The sequence below is a fragment of the Rhamphochromis sp. 'chilingali' genome (assembly GCF_963969265.1).
Source record: "Rhamphochromis sp. 'chilingali' genome assembly, chromosome: 7".
NCBI classification, from domain to species: Eukaryota; Metazoa; Chordata; class Actinopteri; order Cichliformes; family Cichlidae; genus Rhamphochromis; species Rhamphochromis sp. 'chilingali'.
This window is the reverse complement of record NC_137934.1, coordinates 14120441-14143098: the sequence shown is the minus strand read 5'-3', so window position 1 is coordinate 14143098 and position 22658 is coordinate 14120441. Positions and strand designations below refer to the sequence as shown.

General features: G+C 42.0%; 1 protein-coding gene across 5 annotated transcripts in view; it reads left to right on the top strand.

Moving 5' to 3' along the window:
- Positions 1 to 22658, top strand: part of anks1b (ankyrin repeat and sterile alpha motif domain containing 1B) — a 285379-nt gene that overhangs the window by 200341 nt on the left and 62380 nt on the right. For 4 of the 5 annotated variants that reach the window (XM_080887590.1, XM_080887589.1, XM_080887594.1 and 1 more), the window contains 4 exons: positions 13778 to 14430; positions 15016 to 15138; positions 17917 to 17986; positions 20781 to 20887. In XM_080887590.1, coding sequence (XP_080743716.1) covers positions 13778 to 14430; positions 15016 to 15138; positions 17917 to 17986; positions 20781 to 20887 — 953 coding nt within the window. Of the gene's footprint in view, positions 1 to 12182; positions 12831 to 13777; positions 14431 to 15015; positions 15139 to 17916; positions 17987 to 20780; positions 20888 to 22658 lie in introns of those variants that run through there. The other variant, XM_080887592.1, reaches the window with a different exon arrangement.

Below are 22658 nucleotides of genomic sequence, written 5' to 3'. Positions count from 1 at the left end.
GGAGAATGACCAAACAACAGACCACACTGGGTGCCACTCCTGTCAGAACAGGAGGCTATGATTTACACAGGCTCACCAAAATTGGACACCAAGACCAGGAAAATGTTGCCAGTCTCGCCATGAGCCTCAATGTTTGCTGCAAATTTCAATATTAGGCTCAGAATAATGGCGTAATGGCGTAAACAACATGAGATCATGGATCTGTCATGCCTTGTATTAACTGGTGATGTGGGGGGATTTTTTTTTTTTTTTTTTTTTTTTTTGGGAAGACCTTGGACCCGAGTGTTGCTGCTAACCATTTCCATCCCTTTATGGCCACAATGCACCATGTCAGAAAGTCCAGATCCTGCTTCCTTGAACATGACAGTGAGTTCAGAAACATTAGTATTTAAATGGCCTCCACAGGCACCAGATCTCAATCCAATAACACACTTTTGTATGTAGTTTAACAGGAGATTCTCATCATGGGTGTGCTGCTTCCCACACTTTGCTAAATCTATAGAATGAAGCATTAAGGCAGTTCTGAAGGCTTTCCAGCCTGATATTAGTAAGTTGTACCTACTAAAGAGTCCTGTAGCATTTGAAAGAAAGGCAGCATTTAGACTTCCTGGAAATGTGCTGACTTTGAAGGGTGGTAAAGAAAGCTTGACTTGAAAAATCGGTACCTTTTGTGAGTTTGTGACCATTGGATCTCTTTATATAAACACTAAGATGATCGGTGACTACATTTTAATTTGCAAAGTTTCCTTTTGTATTCTGAAAATCTCTAAAGCTGTTAAGCATTTATGTGATTTTTGGATAGCACGTATATATAAAATCTAAATTTCTAATCACTGCTGATCTCGTATTAGTCATTTAACTGTCACCATCCTCTCCTGTCTCACATAAGCTGAATGAATGAAATTTCAGTGACTGCCATCATTCTCAACTTGAGAAGACCTGAAAAAATGGGTTTTAGCAGACAAAAGACAGTCACTGTGGCAAAAAAAAAACCCCTCTGCATATTTGAGTTACGAGTGAAAGTGTGAATTCAATATCTCCAGACTGGCCCCTCTCTGCCTTAAGGCTGGGTTTAGATACGTACAGGCTCTCAGTAATGAAGTAACGCTCTCAGCAGGGAATCCCTATCGCTTCTCCGCTACCCACGGGGCAGAGTTTAGCCTGACCTGTTTGCACCTGTTAGTGTGGCGCTAGCTCTAGTGTCACAAACCCGAGGCCAACTTTCAGCATGAAAAGATGAAGATAAGGAAAATGCCCCTTAACCCATAACTCAGATAAGAACTGTTTGCCATTCATTGTCTTCTTATTGTTTTGCTCGCTTGCTTTTGGGTGTGTATGAGAAATAAAGAGGATATTGAAAATACAGTCTAATATTAACTTGACATTCGTGTTTGTTAGAAACCTCACAAATGCACACACACACACTTGTCCATGACAATCTCTCGGTAGTTTCCAGTCTTTTTAGTATGTGTAATAGACTGAAATTCACCTAAGGTACCAAATTGGCGACCACCTAACCTAAAAACTAATTTGTTGATTAGGATCGTGGAGGCGCTTTAATTTTCTGGGCAGCAGGCATCATCTTTCACAAGCTGTGAAAACATAGTGATGATTTTAATTTTTACAGACAACGTGATAGCGTGATAATTAGGGAGTTTGGTGGATTTTGATTTTGCCTCATGATTTTGTGTGATGTATTATGTGGAATAAGCCATGTAAGGAGCTACAAACACTAAATTTGCTTAAATCCAAGATAACCACAGTAGAGTGGTGTTACTGGGTGCTTTCTACCTTGTGTCCAAGTGTCACATGCATATCTCTAAATAAGTGTCTAAATGAGTTTCCTATTCTTTTATATTAATGAGTACGTATCTTTGGAAGTAAATGAATACATTTTATATCAATATGTGTAACAGTGAATTCTAAGTATCTGTTAATTTGGTAAGCCAAGTTATTTTTGCCATAATCCATTTAAAATGCAAGTGTATAATGCATTTATAATGACTATATACAGTGCTTAACACATTTCTTAGACCAGCACCCAGTGTGAGGTCTATCCCACAGCTGGCCTAAATGAACAGCATTGGTAATTACCAAAATCTTTCTTATGCTTGTGTAATTTCCCAGCTCTTTAATTGAAATTATAATATAAATGCTAAAATATAATTATTGTTTTTAATCTGTGAATTTATCATCATTATTAGCATTATTATTATTATTTAATTAAGATGCCCAATTACAGTTATTTATTGTATTCTTGAAGATAAGAATATTTTTGTGGAGAATGATATGCCTGATTAATTTCTTATTTGAAGTGAGGACCAGTGTGCCATTTTTATTTTGACATAAAAATGTGAATTCAGTCTGCTATTTGCCTAATAAATAACAATATAATTTTTAATTTAAACAAGTTTTTGACAGATTTCTACAATTTTTTTTGCCTTTTTTTAAGGACAGGTTGTCTAAACAAAATTGTAAAGCACTGTAAATACATATAGGATGATATTAGCTCTGTAGGATAGTGAATCAGGCTGAGTTGAGTTTGAAGGACAGGTGCATTAGAGAACGAGGACCAGAAGCTAATTGAAACATAATCGAGAGATGTTCCATCTCAATAAATCCACAAATAACACTGGTGAATATTTTCAACAACAGACCTTTTCTGGAGCAAATTGTAGTCATATTTTAAAAACCACAATGTAACCTTTCTGAGTTTTTTTTCCGAGAGTCAAGAGTCATCCTATAGTATGGGACCTATCAGGAGATTAGTCATTATGTTATGCTATGTTCAATCCTGTGACACAAGTAGGAGTTAAAAGCAAACACTGTAGGTCATTTTTCCTTTGTAATCCCTTGTGTGGTTTTGAATCCCCAGGTTCTTAAACATTTGGTGTAAAGCTGGAAGAGTACAACTGAAACCTTTCTGTTTCTTGTTAAGTGTACTTGCGGGACCTTAGCTAATGATTCTGACATTTCCAACAACCATCGAAGGAAACATTTATCTAGCTCTCACATGTAACCCACTGAATCCCATGTTGCTTTAACATTTTCTTAAATCAATGGCATCAAATCATTTGCTTTCATCATCATAAGTCCGAGCAGACTTTTACAGTCCCACTCAGATGGGGGAGGGGTTTGCTCGCCTAGCCTAAGACTAACCTAATGTAAGCTTGGTACCCAAGGCTCCGGGAGCTGATAATGATTTATCCAGGCCTGTGGTGCTTAGAAAGTAGGGCTCAGTCTTTAATCTCAGGAATGACTGACAGTTCAGATATTACTCTGTAGTTTTTAATAACAGTCAGTGCGGCGCCACATGAGATGGAGCAATGAACGCAACGCTATCAGATATTGGGATCGTTTCCCAGCCCCTCCTGCTACCTCACACACAGAAAGAAAAACACCCCATTGTATGAGAAGATGGTGAGTTTGTGCAACCGTCTGCATACACCTCCACTGTCCCTTGTAGAGATTAGTCAACAAAATAAGTTGTGTTGAGACCTCTCGCCGCAACTTTTTTTGACCTGTCCGTGTAAGAATCAATAATGAAAAAGGCTTTATTAGATTTCTGATAGAGTTTGCAGTAGAAACTCAACTTGCAGTGGACTGCTCCGATACTTTGTAGATTGGCCGACTTTATTATGATAGAACAAGCCTTACTCTTATTTTCTGCAGTTTTGATATATAACCTCCAGCCCTGTATCCCTACCCTTTCATTTCTCTCCCTCACCCCTCCTCCCTCAATCACTCAATCCTTCATTCTGTCACTCCCTTATTTCTCTAGCCGCTTTCACACACTCTGTCTGCCTGTCAGTCACTGGTCTGTGCCCCTAGCCTTCCCCCTCACTTTACACCAGCCTTGCTGCCATTTGTCAACCTTTCTTCTGTGTTTTGGTTAGTTGTTTTATTGCGACAGTATGCCTGTGCATTACTCATTTGCCTTTCCTTTTAAAATGTGTTTTCTATTAGATAACCTCCCTCAACCTCTCTACCGCATATCTCCATCTCCATCTTCTGCAATTCATTTTTCACCTTTTCAGCCTCGTGCTCTAGGTTGTTTTCCCTTTCAGTGCTGGCCTGCAAACTGTTATGCCTCAATGAAAGAATATTGTCTTGCCTCTTTGTCAAGCTATGCTGAGTCTTCCAGCTGTTTCAGCTTTAACTAGATTTATTTACTGTAGAGAGGGTTTAATTTAGACCGGGGTTGCATTATACACCACTGTGGAATTGAATCTTACTTCTATAAAGTGATTACTTGCAAGAGAATATTCATTTAAGGAAGAACGCTTACTTTTACTTACTAATATGAGCTGGTGAAAGGAAAAAGTTTTCAAATTCGATATGATGTTAGAAGCTCTAAGCAGGTTTTGAGTTTGCGGTGTACACACAGTGAATAAGCAATGAATTTAGGGAACACTCAAAATTGTCAGTGTGCACACTAAAAACACTTGACTTCTGAGTGTGCTGCTAATGCATGCACGATACACCGCTGAACATTACAACCCACTGCAATTGGGCTTGAAGAGGATCTTAGGAAACAAAAATATTGCTTTTTATTTGCAAAGATTAATTTGGAGTCCTATTCGGTTGGTTGCACGTGCATGTGTACCTCTTTTTAATGAGATTATCTGATGTCATAGCAGGAAAAGCACAGGTGTAACTAATGATGCTAATTTATACCACTTCCAGACCTTTGAAGGAGGCTCAGAGTCATACCCGACGGGGTTCCCTCGTTGAAACGGAGCCATTGTTAGTGTTATTAGTTAAGCCTGTGTTTGTTCTGCTATAACAAGCTGTTCAGAAACTGAATCATTAATATCTTCTCTTCACTCATCACATGTCAGTTTTAGATTAGAGCATGGTACCAAAGAGGTCTCAAAATTTCATAGCAGATACACTGCCTGGCCCAAAAAAAGTCACCACCAAAAAAAAGGTCACACCCTAATATTTCATTGGACCACCTTTAGCTTTGATTTCAACACGTAATCGCTGTTTCGATAAGCTTCTGTAATGTCACAAGATTTATTTCCAACCAGTGTCGCATTAAACCTTCACTAAGAACTTGCGTTGATGATGGAAGCGTCTGACCACTGTGCAAAGCCTTCTCCAGCACGTCTGGACACTGTGGTGGCCAATCCATGTGTGAAAATGATGTCTCATGCTCCCAGAACCACTCTTTTACAATTTGAGCTTGATGAATCCTGGCATTGTCATCTTGGAATATGCCTGTGCCATCAGGGAAGAAAAAACCCATTGATGGAATAACCTGGTCCTTCAGTATAGTCAGCTTACCTCATTCTTGGAACACATACTGTTGCTGAACCTAGACCTGACCGACTGCAACAACCCCAGATCATAGCACTGCCCCTACAGGCTTGTACAGTAGGCACTAGGCATGATGGGTGCATCACTTCATCTGCCTCTTTTCTTAGCCTGATGCACCCATCACTCTGGAATAGGGTAAATCTGGACTCAACAGACCACATGACCTTCTTCCATTGTCTTTTTTTTCCGGTTTGCCTCACTGACTAGTGTTTTTTTTTTTATGGCTACACAGCTGTTCGGTCCCAATCCCTTGAGTTCCCTTCGCATTGTGCGTGTGGAAATGCTCTTACTTTCACTATTAAACATAGCCCTGAGTTCTTCTGTTGTTTTTCTACGATTTGATTTCACCAAAACTTTAAGTGATCGCTGATCGTGATCATCCTGGAAGATGATGTGTCCCCACTATCCTTCCACTTTTTAATAATGCGTTGAACAGTTCTCAACCCAATTTTAGTAGTTTCTGCAATCTCTTTAGACATTTTCTCTGCTTGATGCATGCCAATGATTTTACCCTTCTCAAACACACTAACATCTTTTCCACAACCACGAGATGTGTCTTTCGACATGATTGTTTATGAAATGAGAAGCAACTCATTGCACCAGTTTGCAAATAACTTGTTGCCAGCTGAAAGATAATCACCTATGCACCTATAAGAGGCTCGTACCTATTTGCTTAGTTAAATCCAGGTGGCGATTTGTTTTTTGGTCAGGCAGTGTGCTATCCAGTGTTTCCCGTGATGCAGCTGCTTCGGAGAGACAGGTAGCTCACACACCCCTACTCACCACCCACTACCCCCATGTTCAGTGTTAGCTACAGTAGGTTGACAATTTGTCATCAACTTGAGTAACTCTGTCCTCTCCTCTCACTGGCTGTCCTCTACTATTGTGCTCCATGTTCCACTCTGACCCGCCACCCGCACACTGACAACATAGCAGGGCAAGCCGAAAACAACAACAACAACAAAAAAGCAAGCTATTGCTGAATTTCTACCTGAAACGAAATCAGCTGAGGTTCTTTGCTCATCAAAGACTGTTGAGGCATCCGCTGACCATCTGTCCCTCCACAGTCCCACAAGGATTGCTACTCCTTTCATAGTACTGCTAAGCTTCTAAAGAACCTTTAACATAGTGATCACCTAATGGGTCTTCTTCTTCGTTCTACAGGCACTCAAGAATCACTCCTCCTTCCAAAGTATGTAGTGAAATGGGATTCATTTGTCCTGGATGTGAGCGTCTATGAGCTACCTTAACTTCTCAGTGGGTTTTCAGTTCCACTAGTTTGTGTAATATGGCCAAACAATGACTTTTTTATGTACTTTTAACATTACAATAACATGTGACTTGCGATGGATTATGAGCCAGATGAACAACTTTAAAATAACTCATTACTGGTCCATATGATGTCTGCTACATTCTGTAAATATGTGTATGTTCTAAAGAATACCGTATTTCCCGGACTACAAAGCGCACCCGAATATTAGCCGCACAAGCTAAAATCAGGGGAAAATCCTGTTTTGTACATACATTAGCCGCACCTGACTAAAGGCCGCAGGTGTTTCAATGTTGACTTATCATATGTAAGAGAATATGCACAAAGGGAATTGTCAGGAAAGAGACGGCTGTTTGGAGACACACCCCTTTTATTAATATTTTGAAAAACAAGTTATGGGTACATATTTGCATAACCTTTTAGGTATATGTACAAGTAGCGGTAATTACAAGTAGGAAACATGTACTGTGCTTCATAAATGAGTAACAAATGTAGTACATAACAATAACCTACAGCACACCAGAAAAATAGATTCAGCCTACCTTTTAGGCTCAGGTGCAGCGACACGGCTTTAACAAGAAGAAAAGTCAGTCATTCACCACCATCTTCCTGCCCACTAAAACCACCAAAGTCCTCTTCTCCAGTGTCGGATACAAACAGGCTCAGGATGGCTTCGTCATCCACTCTCAGCTTCTTTCCTTCGTTGTCACTTTCAAAACCAAAGAAATCCTCGTTGTCAGTGTCAGAGTCGAACACCCTCAGAAGGGCCGTGGCGGTGTCCTCCTCTCCATCATGCAGCATTCAGCCCTTCGAAATCCGTTGGTGATCATTGATGTTTTCACACTTTTCCACGCTGTCAGATTCCACCGGTGGAGTTGAGCATAACTTGCTTTTCGCATTGTTTTTCGCGCTACTTGTACGGCACTATGTTGTCTGGCGGATGGACACGTGACCAACACACCACTCTTGAACCCCGATACTGTGTGTCTGATCACATGCCCTTCCGCCAGGCAACGTAGTGCCGTACAACAGCGGAACAAACAAAACAAATCGTCTTACGATATCACAAAAATCATGGACAATCCATAGAAAAGCCGCACCTGACTAAAAGCCGCAGGGTTCAAAGCTTGTGGAAAAAGTAGCGGCTTATAGCCCGACAATTACGGTAATTAACTCAATGCAAACTGTTTATAGTGCTACAGAGAATGTTGGCTGTACGCAGAAAATCAGTGCTGCAGGCCCAAAGTATTTGAACTTTCAGGAAGTGTTATTCCCAAGCAGCTGCATTTTGAGGTGGTAAAGGGATTTTCCTACAAGTAAATTAAAGCTCTCAGACACTGTGGGTAAAATTACAACACAAAAATAACATGGTTAGGTTTAGTTTACACTTAAAACATTGAGTTAGGTTACCTGGAGGTTACCTGGTTACATCAGTAAGCACATGACTACAGTGGAGGTGATGTGGTTGTGCTTACCACAGCAACAATAATATTGTTGTCTGCCTGGAGCAGGAAAGCTAATTCCCTTGTTCCAGTGTTTTGTTGATCTACTCCAGCCTTCTCCTTACCAGACGTTGACAAATTTAACATTTTCTGCTGATTTGTTGGCTATAAAAATCTATAATGAATTTATTTGGATTCTCTCCCAGCTATCTTGAACATTTAGTGTGTATATTGACATTTTACATTAAGCTTAATTTAGTCACTTCTCAGTCCTAATACATAATACACTCAATACCTCTTTTGAATAAGAATAGTGTGTTGAATTGATCTACAACCTGTAGGATGTGCTGGGCAGCTATAACACTAAAGAACTCCGATAAATGAAAAGTAGTAGAAACAGCAGGAGCATTTACGTAACGTACACTACATACAGTAAATACAGCTCTATTTCTCTCCCTCTCTATTTTTTGCTTATTCTCTATGGAAAAATAGAAGGACGTGCACAAGTGAAGACTTTTAGTGTTTAAAAGTCGGTCAGCAGCCGCCTTTACAGTTGGCATTTAGTTCTAATTATGACAAATCTGTATTTATTGCACAAACATTTACATTGCTGCTGCTGTTTGCTTTCAGTTGAAGATTAGTTCCTGGGCTGTCCCGTTGCATGCCACAACTTGTGTGTATTTGTGTATTTTCATACTAGTGTCGCAATAAAAAGCAGGTATGCAGTGATGCAGCTGTTGTGCGATTCCTAGATATTGGCTGTACTTAAGCGAGGGCAGGGTGCACACAGTTTGACGGCTCTTTAGTTAGAGCTGAAACTAGCCTTGGATCTCCAGGTAAGAAACACACACACGGACACACACAGCCTTACTCAAAGACACTGAGGATGGTGAGTGAAGACTGGACACTCAGGAATGGATAAGTAATGAAGGTGAAAACAACTCAGAGGGGGAATCTATCGATTGTTTGCAGGGGAAGAAGAAGAAAGAAAAGCATAGTTAGCTGCCTGTTAGACGTATTGGTCTATTTATACTTTTTTATAGAACTTTTCTTCTGTTTTTTTCTTCAAATCAAAAATCTGCTCGGCTTTTGTTTTGTTATTTTGTTTGTTTTCTGTCTCGATAAACAACTTGCTGATTTGATTGCTGTGTTTATCCACTGTACACTTTTCCCCTCCTTCTCCTGGAGGTCAAAGGCACTCAGCTGCCCGATGACTGCGAGAGATGCTGGCGCTCGCTGTTGCCATAGTTACGGGTAGACTCACCTGTTGCCAACTTTTTCATTTTTATTACAAAGAGGGGAAGTGAAGGGAGCAAAAGAAATTCATAACAGGGTTGAGAAAGGCACGTACAGAAAGAAAAGCGAGGGGAGAATGATCTTAATGATGCCTTTTAAGGGCCAATTCAGTTACCGCATCTCATGTGAATATTCTGACACATAATTTAAAATAGATGCATTTATGTTTTATGTTGTAAGCATTCGCTGTGTGTGAGATAGTGATAAGAGATGGCTAGGCCTATGGGGAATGACTCGCTTTTGGAGCCTCCCTCAGAAAGACCATTCAAAGTATGTCTTCTTATGGATGCTTCTGCTCGATCAAAGTAACACACTGTGGACAATGAGAGAGAAATATTAAGATCAGAGGTCAGGGGGATTACTAATCTTTTGGCTGCTTTGTCCCATTTATCCTGAAAAATGATGGGGCTTAATAATCCGAAATGCTTTCAGTTGTGTAAGAAATAATGACATTTTCAGTAGATGCAATACTCAAGGATGAGTCATGGTTTCATCCCTCATTACCTGAAATGTGGATGGGTGTGTTTTGCGGTGCAGTCAACATGTCTGTGTTTGAGGGGCCCCATTAATGATGTTTTTAGAAGAACTGAATCATCTCCTGTTTCAATCATAGTGAGCAATTTTAGTTGGCAACTTTATGCTTTCTTTCCGCTTTCTTTTCTTTCTCTTTCTTTCTCTTCTTCCATTATGCAGTTGTTGCATATTGATGTGTGGCTTGTTGTGCAGAAGGCAGTCAGAGAATGCTTGCAAAAACTGGCTGACAAACCAAGACATTGACTGTCTGTTTGTGTGAGTCGAGGATGTGGCTGGCAGCGGGGGTATGCAGTCAAATGATTGTAAATTCAGTGTGTGTGGGCCGGTGAGGGTACATGCCATTATTCCAGTGACAGTTTTGATTACAAGAGTGTAAAATTTTTCTATTTGTTCAAACAACTGTATTTGACTGTTAAGAGTTATTAGGTGTGTGTGTTTATGTGTGAGGAAAAAAAAATACTTCATCAATCAATGGTCAGGCCTGGTGCACAATCTTAACACAAAGTGACCGGTAAGGGAGCGAAAGGAGGGTCGGGGCTCGACTAACACAAGAAATAAACCCTTTTTCTTACCAGTATTATAGTTTAATCAGGAAATGAATGGAAAATGAAATCTGATTTTAGAAACCTGCCTTGGATGCAAAGCAGTGAAATCAGTTGTTTTTATTGGGTTTTTTCCCCTCAAAAAATGGGAAATAGGTGCAGCATAAAAGTACATAAGTGATACAGTTTATAAGGGGAAAACAGAATCTGTATAATTCTAATGAGCTTGAAAGTCAGTATTTGGTATGACTTTATTCATCAACACAGCCCGAACTTAGGCAGCTTTCTTGTCATTTCTTTAAGCAGTCTTCAGGAATAGTCCTTCAGACATTCAAAGCTCTTCCTTGGATGTTGACTGTTTTTTGTTTCATTCCCTGTAAAGATGATCCCACACTGTTTCAGTAATGTTGAGGTCTGGGCTCTATGGAGGCCAGTCCATGACTGATTGTGTTATGTGTGTGTTTTTGTATACAGGTATGCTTTTACTGCATTTGCAGTAATGAAGTAATTGCCAGTCAGATGCTCGGTGGATGTCAAAGTCTGTTATTTTCACAGTGGGTGTAAAAACATGAAAGATGGATTATAGTTCCTCGGTATTAATAGTAAAGTCAGTGCAGGGGCGGAGCAGCTCCTTTCTAACCTGAGAAATTAACTAACTAGTTTTTGTTTGATTCTAAGCCTCTCCTTTACTACACTCTCATATTTAGTGTAAGATTTGTCATGAGTCTGAGAATGTGGCAGTTCTGGTGAAATTACATTTTTCCTAATGAGCGTATCTTTTTAAAGAACATGTAAACATACACGACTTAAGTTGTAACTAATGGAGATGTAATTATAAGCATTCACTGATACAATAATAGTCAAGTATACATAGAACGCGTGCGTACACAAACACACACACACACATAAAGAGTTTTCCAACTGCTGCACACAGACAGAGTGAGTGGACGTCTAAAAGCATCCCCTGGGTGGGAGTGCCTACTGGGGTCAGCGGGGGAGCTGGCCCCAGGGAGGGGTTACCTGCCCCTCCCTTCCTTCCCTCCCCATCTCCAGCTGCCTCCCTCTTCCCGCTCCTCCACAACCACCCACACATGCAGGGCCTTGGAGTGGGGGTATGTCACCAGGGTGCAGAGGAGGCTACCCCCCCCCCCCCCCCCCCCCCCTGTCCCCTTCTGGCTGCCTCTGCCTCAATTTTATCCCACAACTTAGACATTCACATTACTCACACTCTCATTACACATACATATAGGATCTTGGGGGTGGGCACAATCACGGAGTCCAAATCACCATCAGGGTGTATACCTCACCCCTGACGTCGTTGCCCACCTCTCAATTTTAAATACACTTAGTCATTGAGGGCTAGCAGGAGGGACTATGCGCTTACCTGCTGCTCCTTGGCAGGTAGCTCCATGCCCTCCTGGGTTTTAATTGCACCTTAGAACACATATGCATCAACACTACAATGAGCGGGTGGAGGGAGGTTTGGAGTCTTCTCCCACCCCCATTCTCTGCGGCCTGCTGGAGCGGGAGGGCTAGTAGGAGGAGTTGGCCGTCCGACTGCGGTCTGGGGTGTGGGGCCTCCCTGCTGCTGCGGAGTCGGGGTGGTCTGCCTCTCCCCACCGCAGGGAAAAGGGTAACACCACCTGGGTCTGGGTGCAATTCCCCCCTCCAGGGGCAAGGGTACCTAGACCCGGTTTGTAGAGTACGCTTGGGGAGTGTGATTGTGTGTACAGCGTCTCTTTATGTCTGTCTCCACGTTGGTTGAGTGTGGAGTGAGTGCATATGAGAGCATGAGGGTGGGAATGGATGTTTGTGTCTGTGTGTGCCTGTATGTCTGTGTCTATATGTCAGGTTGGGTATCAGACGCCACCTCTCTGGGGACACCTCAGGCCCTCCAAGGTTTGGAGGCCTATCTCCACCCACCACCACTTCCCCTGCCGGTGGCGGACTCCCTCAGGTGTCGGTGTGTTGGTGGTTCTTTGTGTCTGGGGGTGGGCGTCCGGGTACACACCGGCTCACTCCTTGGCGGCCGCTTGTCGGGGCCTGGGGCCTGGGGCTCGCTCGGGCCCCTTTGGAGGTGGGGTGCCCCCGGCCTCTCGGCCTGGGGCTCGGTCACTCAGGCGCAGCTGGGGGCCGGCGGAGCTCACGGGCGCGTCACTGCAACTCCCCCTGACTTCTGCTCCGCGGCTGCTGGGCGAGCCCTCATCTGGGACTCTCCTCAGCTCTTACTGGAACAGTGGCGCGGCTGCCCCTCTGTTGGTCTTCCATGGTCTCTTGTGTTCTGGGGGCCTCTGGATGTCTGGAGTTTTGATCTCCTCCATACCCGCTTCACACCCTGGAGGACGGGGCTGTGGCCCCCCCACACTCCCTAGCAGATCATTACATGGAGAAACCTTTGGAATGCAAGCATGCTGATCCACACAGGTATGCACACATGGGTATTCACAGACGCGGACTAAAGCTTTCTTGGCTGCTACCTCAAAGCACACTGTGCGCTGTCTATCTTGCGTGCTGCACAATATCGTTTATTATTTAGTAAATATTGATATCTATGACTAGCTAGTTTATTGTGATGGTGCTTTGTTTTCTCTATTATTATGTTACTCTTTGTTGTTTGCTGTCTCCTCTGTTTGTTTTTTTTGTTTTGTTTTTTTTTTTTTCTCCATACAGGTGACCCAGGAGTTCTTTTTTTTTTTCTCTCTCTCTTCCCCCCCCTTCTCACCGTCTCTTCTCCCCTTTGGTTTTCTTTCTTTCTCTCCCCCTCTTTCTCTCATTCATTCCCCCTGTCCTATTTATTAAAAAAAAAAAAAAAAAAAAAAAAGACAAAGGATGAACTGAAGCTCTGCCATCACGTAATGTCGCATACTGCTGTTTCTGATGTCATTTAAGAATAAAAAAAAAAAATAAAAAAAAAATAAAATAAAAGCATCCCCTGACACTTTAAAATAAAATAAAAAATACTCAAACCACATCGATGGTCTGAGAATATCTGTCTGGACGAGTTCATGCATACATGTAAGTTCAGATGCACAAGCATGCCATTTGCACCCACACAGTGAAGGCGCAGAGGTGCAAAATGCAAGTCTGGAGCCCTTTTACTCCTCTGAGAAACAAACAGTCTTCTACAAGGGAAGCAGAAGATGCATTACCCTGTTCTTATCTTCCTGTTTGCAGCTTGTGTAGTTTTTACTTTTCTTTCTCTTTCTGTTATTTAATGAGTCCTTTATTCTATACTTGCTGTCTTGTATTCTTGGAATAAATTCATTCATTTGTATCATTGTTTTGGCATTTGACTCAAATACAATGCATATGCTTAGGTTAATTTGAGTTAATGGTAATCAAATTTTTTTGTGCATGTGTCCTGTCTGCAGACGACATCCCTTATCAGCGAGACCCGACTCCTCCTCCTCCTCCCTGCTTGTCCTCCAAATCAAACGCTCTGTCACAGGACCACAGGAAAAGCCACATCCCAGAGGAGTTTGCAGGCCTGCTTCATGGATCTTCTCCAGCCTGTGAACCCCCCGATACACCTTACCACCTTTACAGCCCCAAATCCTTTAAAAATACAGATGTCCAGAGCAACTTTCTGCAGACCCCTGAGTTCAGCATTGTGATCGGCGGAGGAGCCAGTCAGGTCTTCTCCCGGCCAGGGAGTGAGTCATACTCTCAGAGCTTAGCCAACGACACTCGAAAGCCACAGGTTGTGTACCGGACTATCTTCCACACCAAGGTCAACCAGGACCAGGCCCAACCCAGAAACTGTGAACAGGTAGATCTGCCTCGTGGATGGTCTACCCTGAGCCACCCACCCTCTTGTTCCTCTGGTCAAAACGGAGAAGTTGCAGATTTACGGGGAAGCCAGACAGGAGCGACATCCAAAGACAGTTCACCTGGGATTGGCTACGAGGAAAGGGCTTGCACCCTTGGGAGGATGAGGTCCATGCCACGCAGTGTGTTGGACCTGCAGCTTTCGAAATCTCTTTCCAAGTCTGATTCTAACCTAGTGGCAGTGTCTCCCATACAGGTAAGTTCTCGCTACCTTAAAAGCGTCATTCTCTATGCAGCCAGAGCACTAAAAAGAACATGAATTCTGCGATTTAGATTAATAAGAGTTATTAACAAGAGTCTTTCTTATTAAGTGTTTCTGAGAATTCATTTGACATCATAAGTAAAACTTCACTCTTTTTAAACGTCTGCACAAGCAAAGAAGTCTCCAGTATTGTTGTACTGAGCACAAATGCAAATATCGTAAATATTCACTTATATAAAAATAATTTGCATCTTGCTGTGTCATGTGACTTCATAAACAGAGCAGAAACCAGTCCAGCCAATTGGATAACTCATCAATCTGGGTCACAATGTTCTCTGCCGCAGCACATTTTATGAGACTTCTGTAATTCATTGTAAATAAATCATGAGCTAAATACATAATCTGTTTGATGAAAATAGTGCCATTACAGCTGAAAGTTTGATGAGCACTGAACGGACTTATTTTCAGTTTTAGTTGTTCATATTTTTAAGGTTAAATATTTGGCAACTTTTGTTTTGCATCTCGTATTTGTGCAGTAATTAAGCACAAAGGGTTTTATTTTGTTTTTTTTTCTTACAGGAAGAGCACAGCTGGGGGTCCGGATCACGGGGCCAGGGCCCTGGAAGTCCGAGCCCACGTGAAGGCGCCAGCCCGGAGGGGAGATTGGAGAGAACGCCGTCTTTCACTGCTGAGTGGGAAGAGGTAAGAAGACAGTTTTCCTGACATGCACAGCTTATCACCCAACATTTAGCATCAGTTGCAACATTAAAGAAGAAGCCAAGTTGTCAGCGCCTCTGCTCTGACACTGCATTTATTTTGGTCAAGTGAACCGTCTCAGCAGGAAACTCCGTACCCACAGCAGTGAGCTGCTTCAATTTTTCCTCCTTTTGAAATACACTCGGCTACTACAGTGCAGAAGGAGCCCAAGTGCTAATTTAACATGCTCACATATTGATTTTGTTCTGTAACCAGCAATGAAGCTGCGGGGAAGACCCACGTATCTGAGAGAAGGAAGTTTCTAGTTTCTATTAAAGAGATGCGGTCCAGGGTGCTGCGTGCTTTGGTCTTGGTGTGTTTGTGCCCGGGGTTCTTTCAATATTAAAGGGTCTCTGACACAGATGTGATGTATTGACTGGACACCACTGTTTGGATCCTTATAACCATTTGGGGTCACAGACACATTGACTTCTGCTCACTCTTCACGCCTCAGAAAAAAAGCACTCGTTGCACCCTGACACACCCAGAAAATGAAAAGCAAGTTCCATCACACGTAATCATGGGGATGCCTTAATTAGTCTCTCTATTTTTAAAGTAACTCTAATGCATGTCAGTGGAAGTCCATTTGTGCGTGCCTTTCCACATTTGCATGCACATGTTCATTAATTACTCCACGCAGCTCACGACTTCCTGATGATGATGAATTGCCATATGGAATTTTCCACAGTTCTCATATTTCTTTTTCTGGATAATTGCATGCTGCGTGAGGAAGAGATAAGGTTAGATTGGCCCCGGGGAAATTTAAGGTTGGTAAACAGGGATTTCAGAGGAAAAAATAACAAAGCTGCTCTATATCTATCACATGCTCAGGAAAGTGTTGCATTATTGAGAAGAGAGAAGTGGCAAGGGACATTCCATAACAGTCAGTGATTTGAAGATCATTCTCTTTAGTGCAACAAGCTGAAAGGTAGTCCAATATGCTGGTTTATACAAAAAATATGGTTATTTGGGGGGTTCTTCTTGGTCAAAATCTAAACTCAAGTGACCCAGATTAGTCTCTTAATCTGAGCCTGGCACATGAAACATGGGTTGCATTAGTTTTATTTTGTAGGGGAGCTAAAGTGTCAAGCTTAAATACTCCAGAGATCTGCTGTAGATCTAGTAAATGCATCTGATCATATTTGGAATTAGGACCTGCAAACTATTTGACATTTCTTCAAAGGTAACCATTCTATCCCTGCTTTGAATGACTGTGCATTGTTATGGTAGATCTGCTAGAACTTGCATTGTGCAGATGATATTGATGAACTTGCAAGAAAAGATGCTGGAACATCTTGATAAAGCATTGCCCCAGCTCATAACCAACAATATCCAAGGTATCAATTTAGATTTCAAAGTCAGTGGGACAAGACAGGAAATGGTGAAGACCTTCAAGTATCTTGGTTGCATGATATTAGATAAAGGCTTAAAACTTGAGATTTTGGTAAAGATAGCAGCTGAAATACCAAAATTTAAGACCACCAGCTAAGTTTACACTTTTTTGTTCCTACCACCTTATTTCTAATTCCAACGTTCAGAGTTCGACATGTCATCACACAATATACATGTTTAACTATATACAAGTCTACACTCATATACAATATAGACATAAAACAATTTAAGTTCACAAACCAAAACAACAAACTGCACTTTTACATTGGCTAAACACCCTGTGATTATCTGTATGTGCTCCAAAATTCACCTGCTGTGCTTCCTGTTGTCGACCTTTCTGTACGCCTGTGAAAAATGGACCCTCATGACAGGACTCCAAAGACGTATTCTGGCATTACCGATAATATAGTCCATGACTGATGTGTTATATAATATAGTGTCAAATTTTAATTGGTCCATCACCCAGTGATCTTCTTCTTTGTTGTTTAACGATGATTCAAAACATCTCAGGCACTTCTGTGCAGATTGGCTTTGATGTCTTGATACTGGGGTGGATGAATGGATTCGACTTGACCCAAACCAACTGCTTTTAGACTTTTTAGACTTACAGATGTGATCTCCTTGCCAATAAACTGCATTTAAATAGTTGTAGTTGTGCACGTCATTTTTTTTCTTTTTTTTAAATAATGTATCATTAACAGCATTTTCGATTCATTAGCTTTACTTTACTTCAAAATAAAGTTGTTTAGAAAAATGTCACATCAGCTTTAAATCAGCTTTAAATCTACCACTCTGAGTCTTGATTTATTGCTTGCATTTGCATTGGTGCTTGGTGTGTAGTGACATATGCAGAAATTACTTTCAGTTTATCCTATTACAAAGACCACCTTCATGGTCTGTCAGCTTGTAAACAGCATTTGAATTTGTCAGACCTGACTCCTTAAACACTCGGGTTTCTCTGACCTCTGAGCCAGCGGTGCTGAAATGTAGATGGATGTGCAGGTTGCATAGTTAAGTGGTTATCAGCAGGTCCAGGGTTGAGGATGATCATTTTACTGCTGGTAGTCAGACACTAATGAAGCCACACTAGCTCTCTCCAATCCAACCTTCTCCTTTCATCTCTGCTCTGGTGTCTTTAAATTTCCCGTTCCTCCAATTCACAGGGGGAATGACTGGCATTGAGCATGCAGGCTGGCGTAATGATCATGCTACGTGACACTCGGATCTAGAAATAGGGGTTAGCCTTATTACTGGGAAATGACTTTTCCTTGCACACGCTGTACATCTCTCTAACTGAGATTCTCCCTCACTCTCTTTCTCTGATCTGATCAGATTGACAAGATTATGAGCTCCATTGGGGCAGGAATAAGCAGTGGATTGGACATTAAGGATGATACCTCAGGTAAGCACGCGCATGTATGAGTGAGTGTGTGTGAATCTGACTTTAAGGGCAAGTCGTATCAATTAAATTTTTAGTCATATGCTCATATGTTGGGCACCATTTTTCCATAGTATGATAGTATTGCACTTAACATAGCAGTTGCTGAGTAATTAAGAGATTATGACAAGTTAGAATCTGAGTTTTGTTACTACCAAAGCTTGGGTAATGAGATAAATTAGCAGTGTTGGAGTGTTACTCACACATAACTTGATACTTTAAAAAATTTACTTATTAATTTGCTTATTTACTTCTGAGAATGGAATTTCTTATGCTATTCATTACCTTACTTTTGTGTTATTCTTTAATATGCCCTCTAATGCATTTCCATAGTCCCATACACCGACACAAATCCCTACCCTACAGTAATAAGGACACACAATCTTTCTTTTGAACAGAACGCCAACAAACACAAAGCAATGCTGCTTTGAAGAGTGCCTCTTGAAGTTCAGGCTCTGGCTGCCGGACTGGGTTCAGCATACAGTCAGTTCTTTGCTAGCTTTGTGTCAACGTTATGATGCAGTATGGACACAGTTTGCACTTTACCATCATGCTCTGGTGCTTTCTCTGTTGCTGTGGTAAAAATATACTCACAGCCTGCTGGATAGGTCTTTGCCTCAGTTTTTGCCAGCAAATTTCCAGTGTTTTGCTAATATGCTATTAAGCACTAATTAGCAGGTATGTGTATTTTGTGTTGCCCATCTACAGTGAATCACTGCAGATTGCTAACAAAGCTTGTTAACTGGTACTTAGAACCCCACTTTCACTTTGGGTTCCAAAAAAACACAAAATGTGTATGATTTAAGTTAGTGCTTCAAAAACCAAAGGGTGGCTACACCCATCATGGATATATGGTCTATACTGTGTGTGCTTTTAACAGGAAATGTTTGCAAAATAATGTGCTGTACCCCCTGGTGGTAAAGTGCCATTCACACAACATTATACTGTGCATAGATCTTTTAGAAAAAGGTTTCTTTAAGCTTATTGATCGCATTAAAAACACATTATTTGTAATTGAAATAATGGGTGTTAATGATGAATTAGCAAGTGCCACAGATCTTATAGGAGCTCAGCTCTTACTGGGTCCGACATAACTTGAACTGAGGCATTGACCCTGTCAGCTAGACCCATTATAGGAAACAAAAGAGAGACCCCACATGTGGTAAATTTTGAAATAATGGGGGGAAAGCAACAGCATAGCAGTTCAGACAAGAAGTCACTTAAAATAGTAATGTTAAACTTGCATTTTTTTTAAAAAAAATTACCATCTTTTTGGATTTGTAAAATCTATATAGGTTGTATATAGAATATTAGATAGAGGTGGAGTTGCAAGGAAATACTAAAATTTGAATAATTGATTTCCTGTTTTATTTTCAGCTAAGAAGCTTTTTTATATTGTTGATAGAAATGGTGGCCAAAACTATGAAATTAAGACTGCCGTTGTTAATTTAAGAATTTATCTGATTAGCATGTGGGTGGTTTTGTAAGTGATCTTGTGTGGTTCTTACAGGAAAAATGGAACTTTTTTTCTGCACAGAAAAGCACTGTTTTTTGCCAGTTTCCTCACCTGCATACCTTGAAGTCTCCACTAGTCATCTCTGTTTACTGCATTCATCCCCCTTTCCCTGTATTAAGTCCCCCATCCTCCACCTCCTGATCCTCTCTCTCTCTCTTTTCATCTGTGAATGCAAAGCTGCTTTTATCCATGGTTACCACAGAGAGAAATCCAGTTTATGCCACACCAGTTGTTCCCACCAACAACATATACAAAGCACCGCACGCACACACAGACGTGTGTGTATATTTATGGCCACATGGATACAGTCAGCATGGTGCTGGTATGAGCGGTCGGCAGCTCAGCTCGCAGACAAAGGAGCTGAAGATGTTGCAAGGACTATTATCAGCAGTGCGAGCCAGATATATGTAGAGCAGCAGAGAGAGAGCAGGGTGATGATCGACACTGAGAGAAGACGGAGACTGGAGGTAGACAGGGGAAAGTGAGCGAGGGAGAGAGAGAGAGAGCGAGACTGAGAGAGTGAGGGAACGAAGGAGGAAAGCAGTGCGCTCAGAAAAGAGAGAGAGACAGAGAGAGAGGAGGCTGCAGAAGCATACAGATGAGAGTGGGAGTACTTGATAAAGAGAAATCTACAACGCGGGCAGCTCTCTCTCTTTTTCTCTCTCTGAAACACACACACACACACACATTTGCGTGCACACACACACACAAGCTCCGGGGAGCAGCCAAGCGAGCGCAACAGCTGAAAAGAAGCTGCTGCTGTGCTGTGCACGACAAACACACAGTCGATTTTGCTTGCGGATCTATACCTCCAGTCTTATCCATCACCCATTTCTGGCAGGATTTAACCTCCATGACAGAAGCTTTTTTCTGGATACAACTTCAGCCCTCAGCCCCTTCCCATCTTTCCTCCAGCTGGATTCAGAGAAAGAAACGTCTGGACGTCTTAACCTCCACTTTTACCTGCTTGCACCCTTGCATGCTGACCCCCTTCATACTCACCATGCCCCTTGCCTAGCCTCCTTTTCTTCCCCCCTTTCCCCCCTCTACCTGCCCTCCCTTCATCTTTGTTGTCTTGCTGCCTTGCCAAAAGACTCTTCAAAAGCATGGCGGGCTCCTTCGACAGCCACTTTGCCCGCCACAACATGATGTGGCAGTGCCAGCTGTCTCAGCCAGACTGCCGCTGCTACCGCGTGGATGGCTACTCCCTACTGAAACGTTTGCCCCTCCACCCCCTTATAGGTCCCCGCTGCCCGCTGCAGTCTGTGGGCCAGTGGCTAGACTCCATCGGCCTGGTCCAGTACGAGAACCACCTGCTGGCCAATGGATTTGACAACGTCCAGTTTATGGTGAGTGTTTTCATTGTGTTTTGAGGGAAAAGAAAGCTTCTTCAAGCTTTCTCTGCTCCTCGAGCTCATCATGTCATCGTTTTCTGTGCAGGGATTTGCATGACCAGCATGTTTCCTCCGTCACTCTGATTTTTTTAGTTTGAATTTATTGAATTTCCCCTTTTTTTTGTATCATCTTCTCTCTTTCTTTCATTCTTCCCTTCCCATCATTACTGCCTCTCACATCTGATGCCATGTGAGGTCCTCCTACGCACAGAAATCCTACACCACATTTCTGCCACAGCAAAAAATCCAGCTCCAGCATCATGCTGCACACATACGTGCTCATGCTGCAATAAAAATGCATGCTGAAATCACAGTTGTTTTACGGTTTTTGCATGCATCCGCTTGCACACAGAGGAAAAACTGTGCACACAACCACCTGTAGCCTGCGGATCGGGATCCAAACTGATGGTCTCCTCTAGTTTATGCAATCTCTTCTTAAGCAGTGACGTAGGAAGAGAAACTCGCTAGGTCATTTTGGACATTCTTTTGATGTTGCATGTGTGTGTTAGTGGGAAAGATATCCACGGAAGAGGGAGGGATGAGCAGGAAAGTAGGAAATGAAAACAAGGAGAGAAAGCAGTAGAGAAGCGATGACGCTCGATCAAGAAAAACTGCAGCAGAAGCAGAAAGATGGGAGACAAAGCAGAGACATGCTGACTGGATGACTTCCTCTTCAGTTGGAGATTATTATTACTAATAATCTCCAACTGAAGGGGGGGGCGATATCTCAAAAATGGCAGATATAAAGGGGTTCGAGGGTTTATCCAGTTCTCTAATTCTGGTTGACTTACAGCCTCTTATTTTCTCCTGACTTCTTGACATCCAGAAGAGAGAATGCAGATAAATGTTGATGTTTCTGACATCGGGTCAATCGCCAGGGTATGCATGGATCACCATAAGTATTTATGGATGCATGTAAGCCTGTGTGAGCGTTCTGGTCCTACACTCAGTGTGACCTGCATCTGTTCCTTTAGTTACCCTGGCAACAGGATGAAATCACACCATCTCTCTGTTGTGTGTTTCTCCCACACGTGGTCACAGTTTATCTTGTGGTTAAAGTATTTAATACAGATGAAATGGTTTTGAAGAAGCAGTAGGCGTATCAGTTTTATTTGTATAGCACTAGTTCACAACAACATTTAGCTCAATGAATGTTGCACTGTGAGGTAAAGACTCAACAATGTTAGAAAGAGACCCTCAAAAATCAGCAGGGAGGAAGAACTTCATTTTAGCAGGAAGAGACCTTTTGCAGAACGAGTCTAAAAGAGGGGCAGTCATCTGCTGTGACCAGTTTAGCTATGAGGCCTAAGTTGTTCGTAGTCTTTCTATGCTCCTCTTTTGAAAATGCAGGAGAAAGGAGGCATAATCAAAGTGATAGACATATAAACCCATGCCGAGTGAAAAAAGTCTGTAATTGGAGGTCCCCTAGCAGACTTAATACATAGGAACATATCTAAGGCATGGTTCAAGGTTGACAGAGCATCCTTAAGTATAAGATTGATCAAAAAGTAAAGTTTTCAGCATCACAAGTAGAAATGGTGCTCATCTCCTGAACCCACTGGACGGGAGCCAGATAACTGAAGGCTTGGACTTCCTAAAAACCATGAGTAAGCCTATGCTCTGAGAATGAAGTACAATATCGGGATGGAGAAAGACAGAAATTCCTGATTTTCTTAAGCTGGTAACTGTTGAGAGCACATGCGGTTTTAGAGAACGTCTTGGTCTT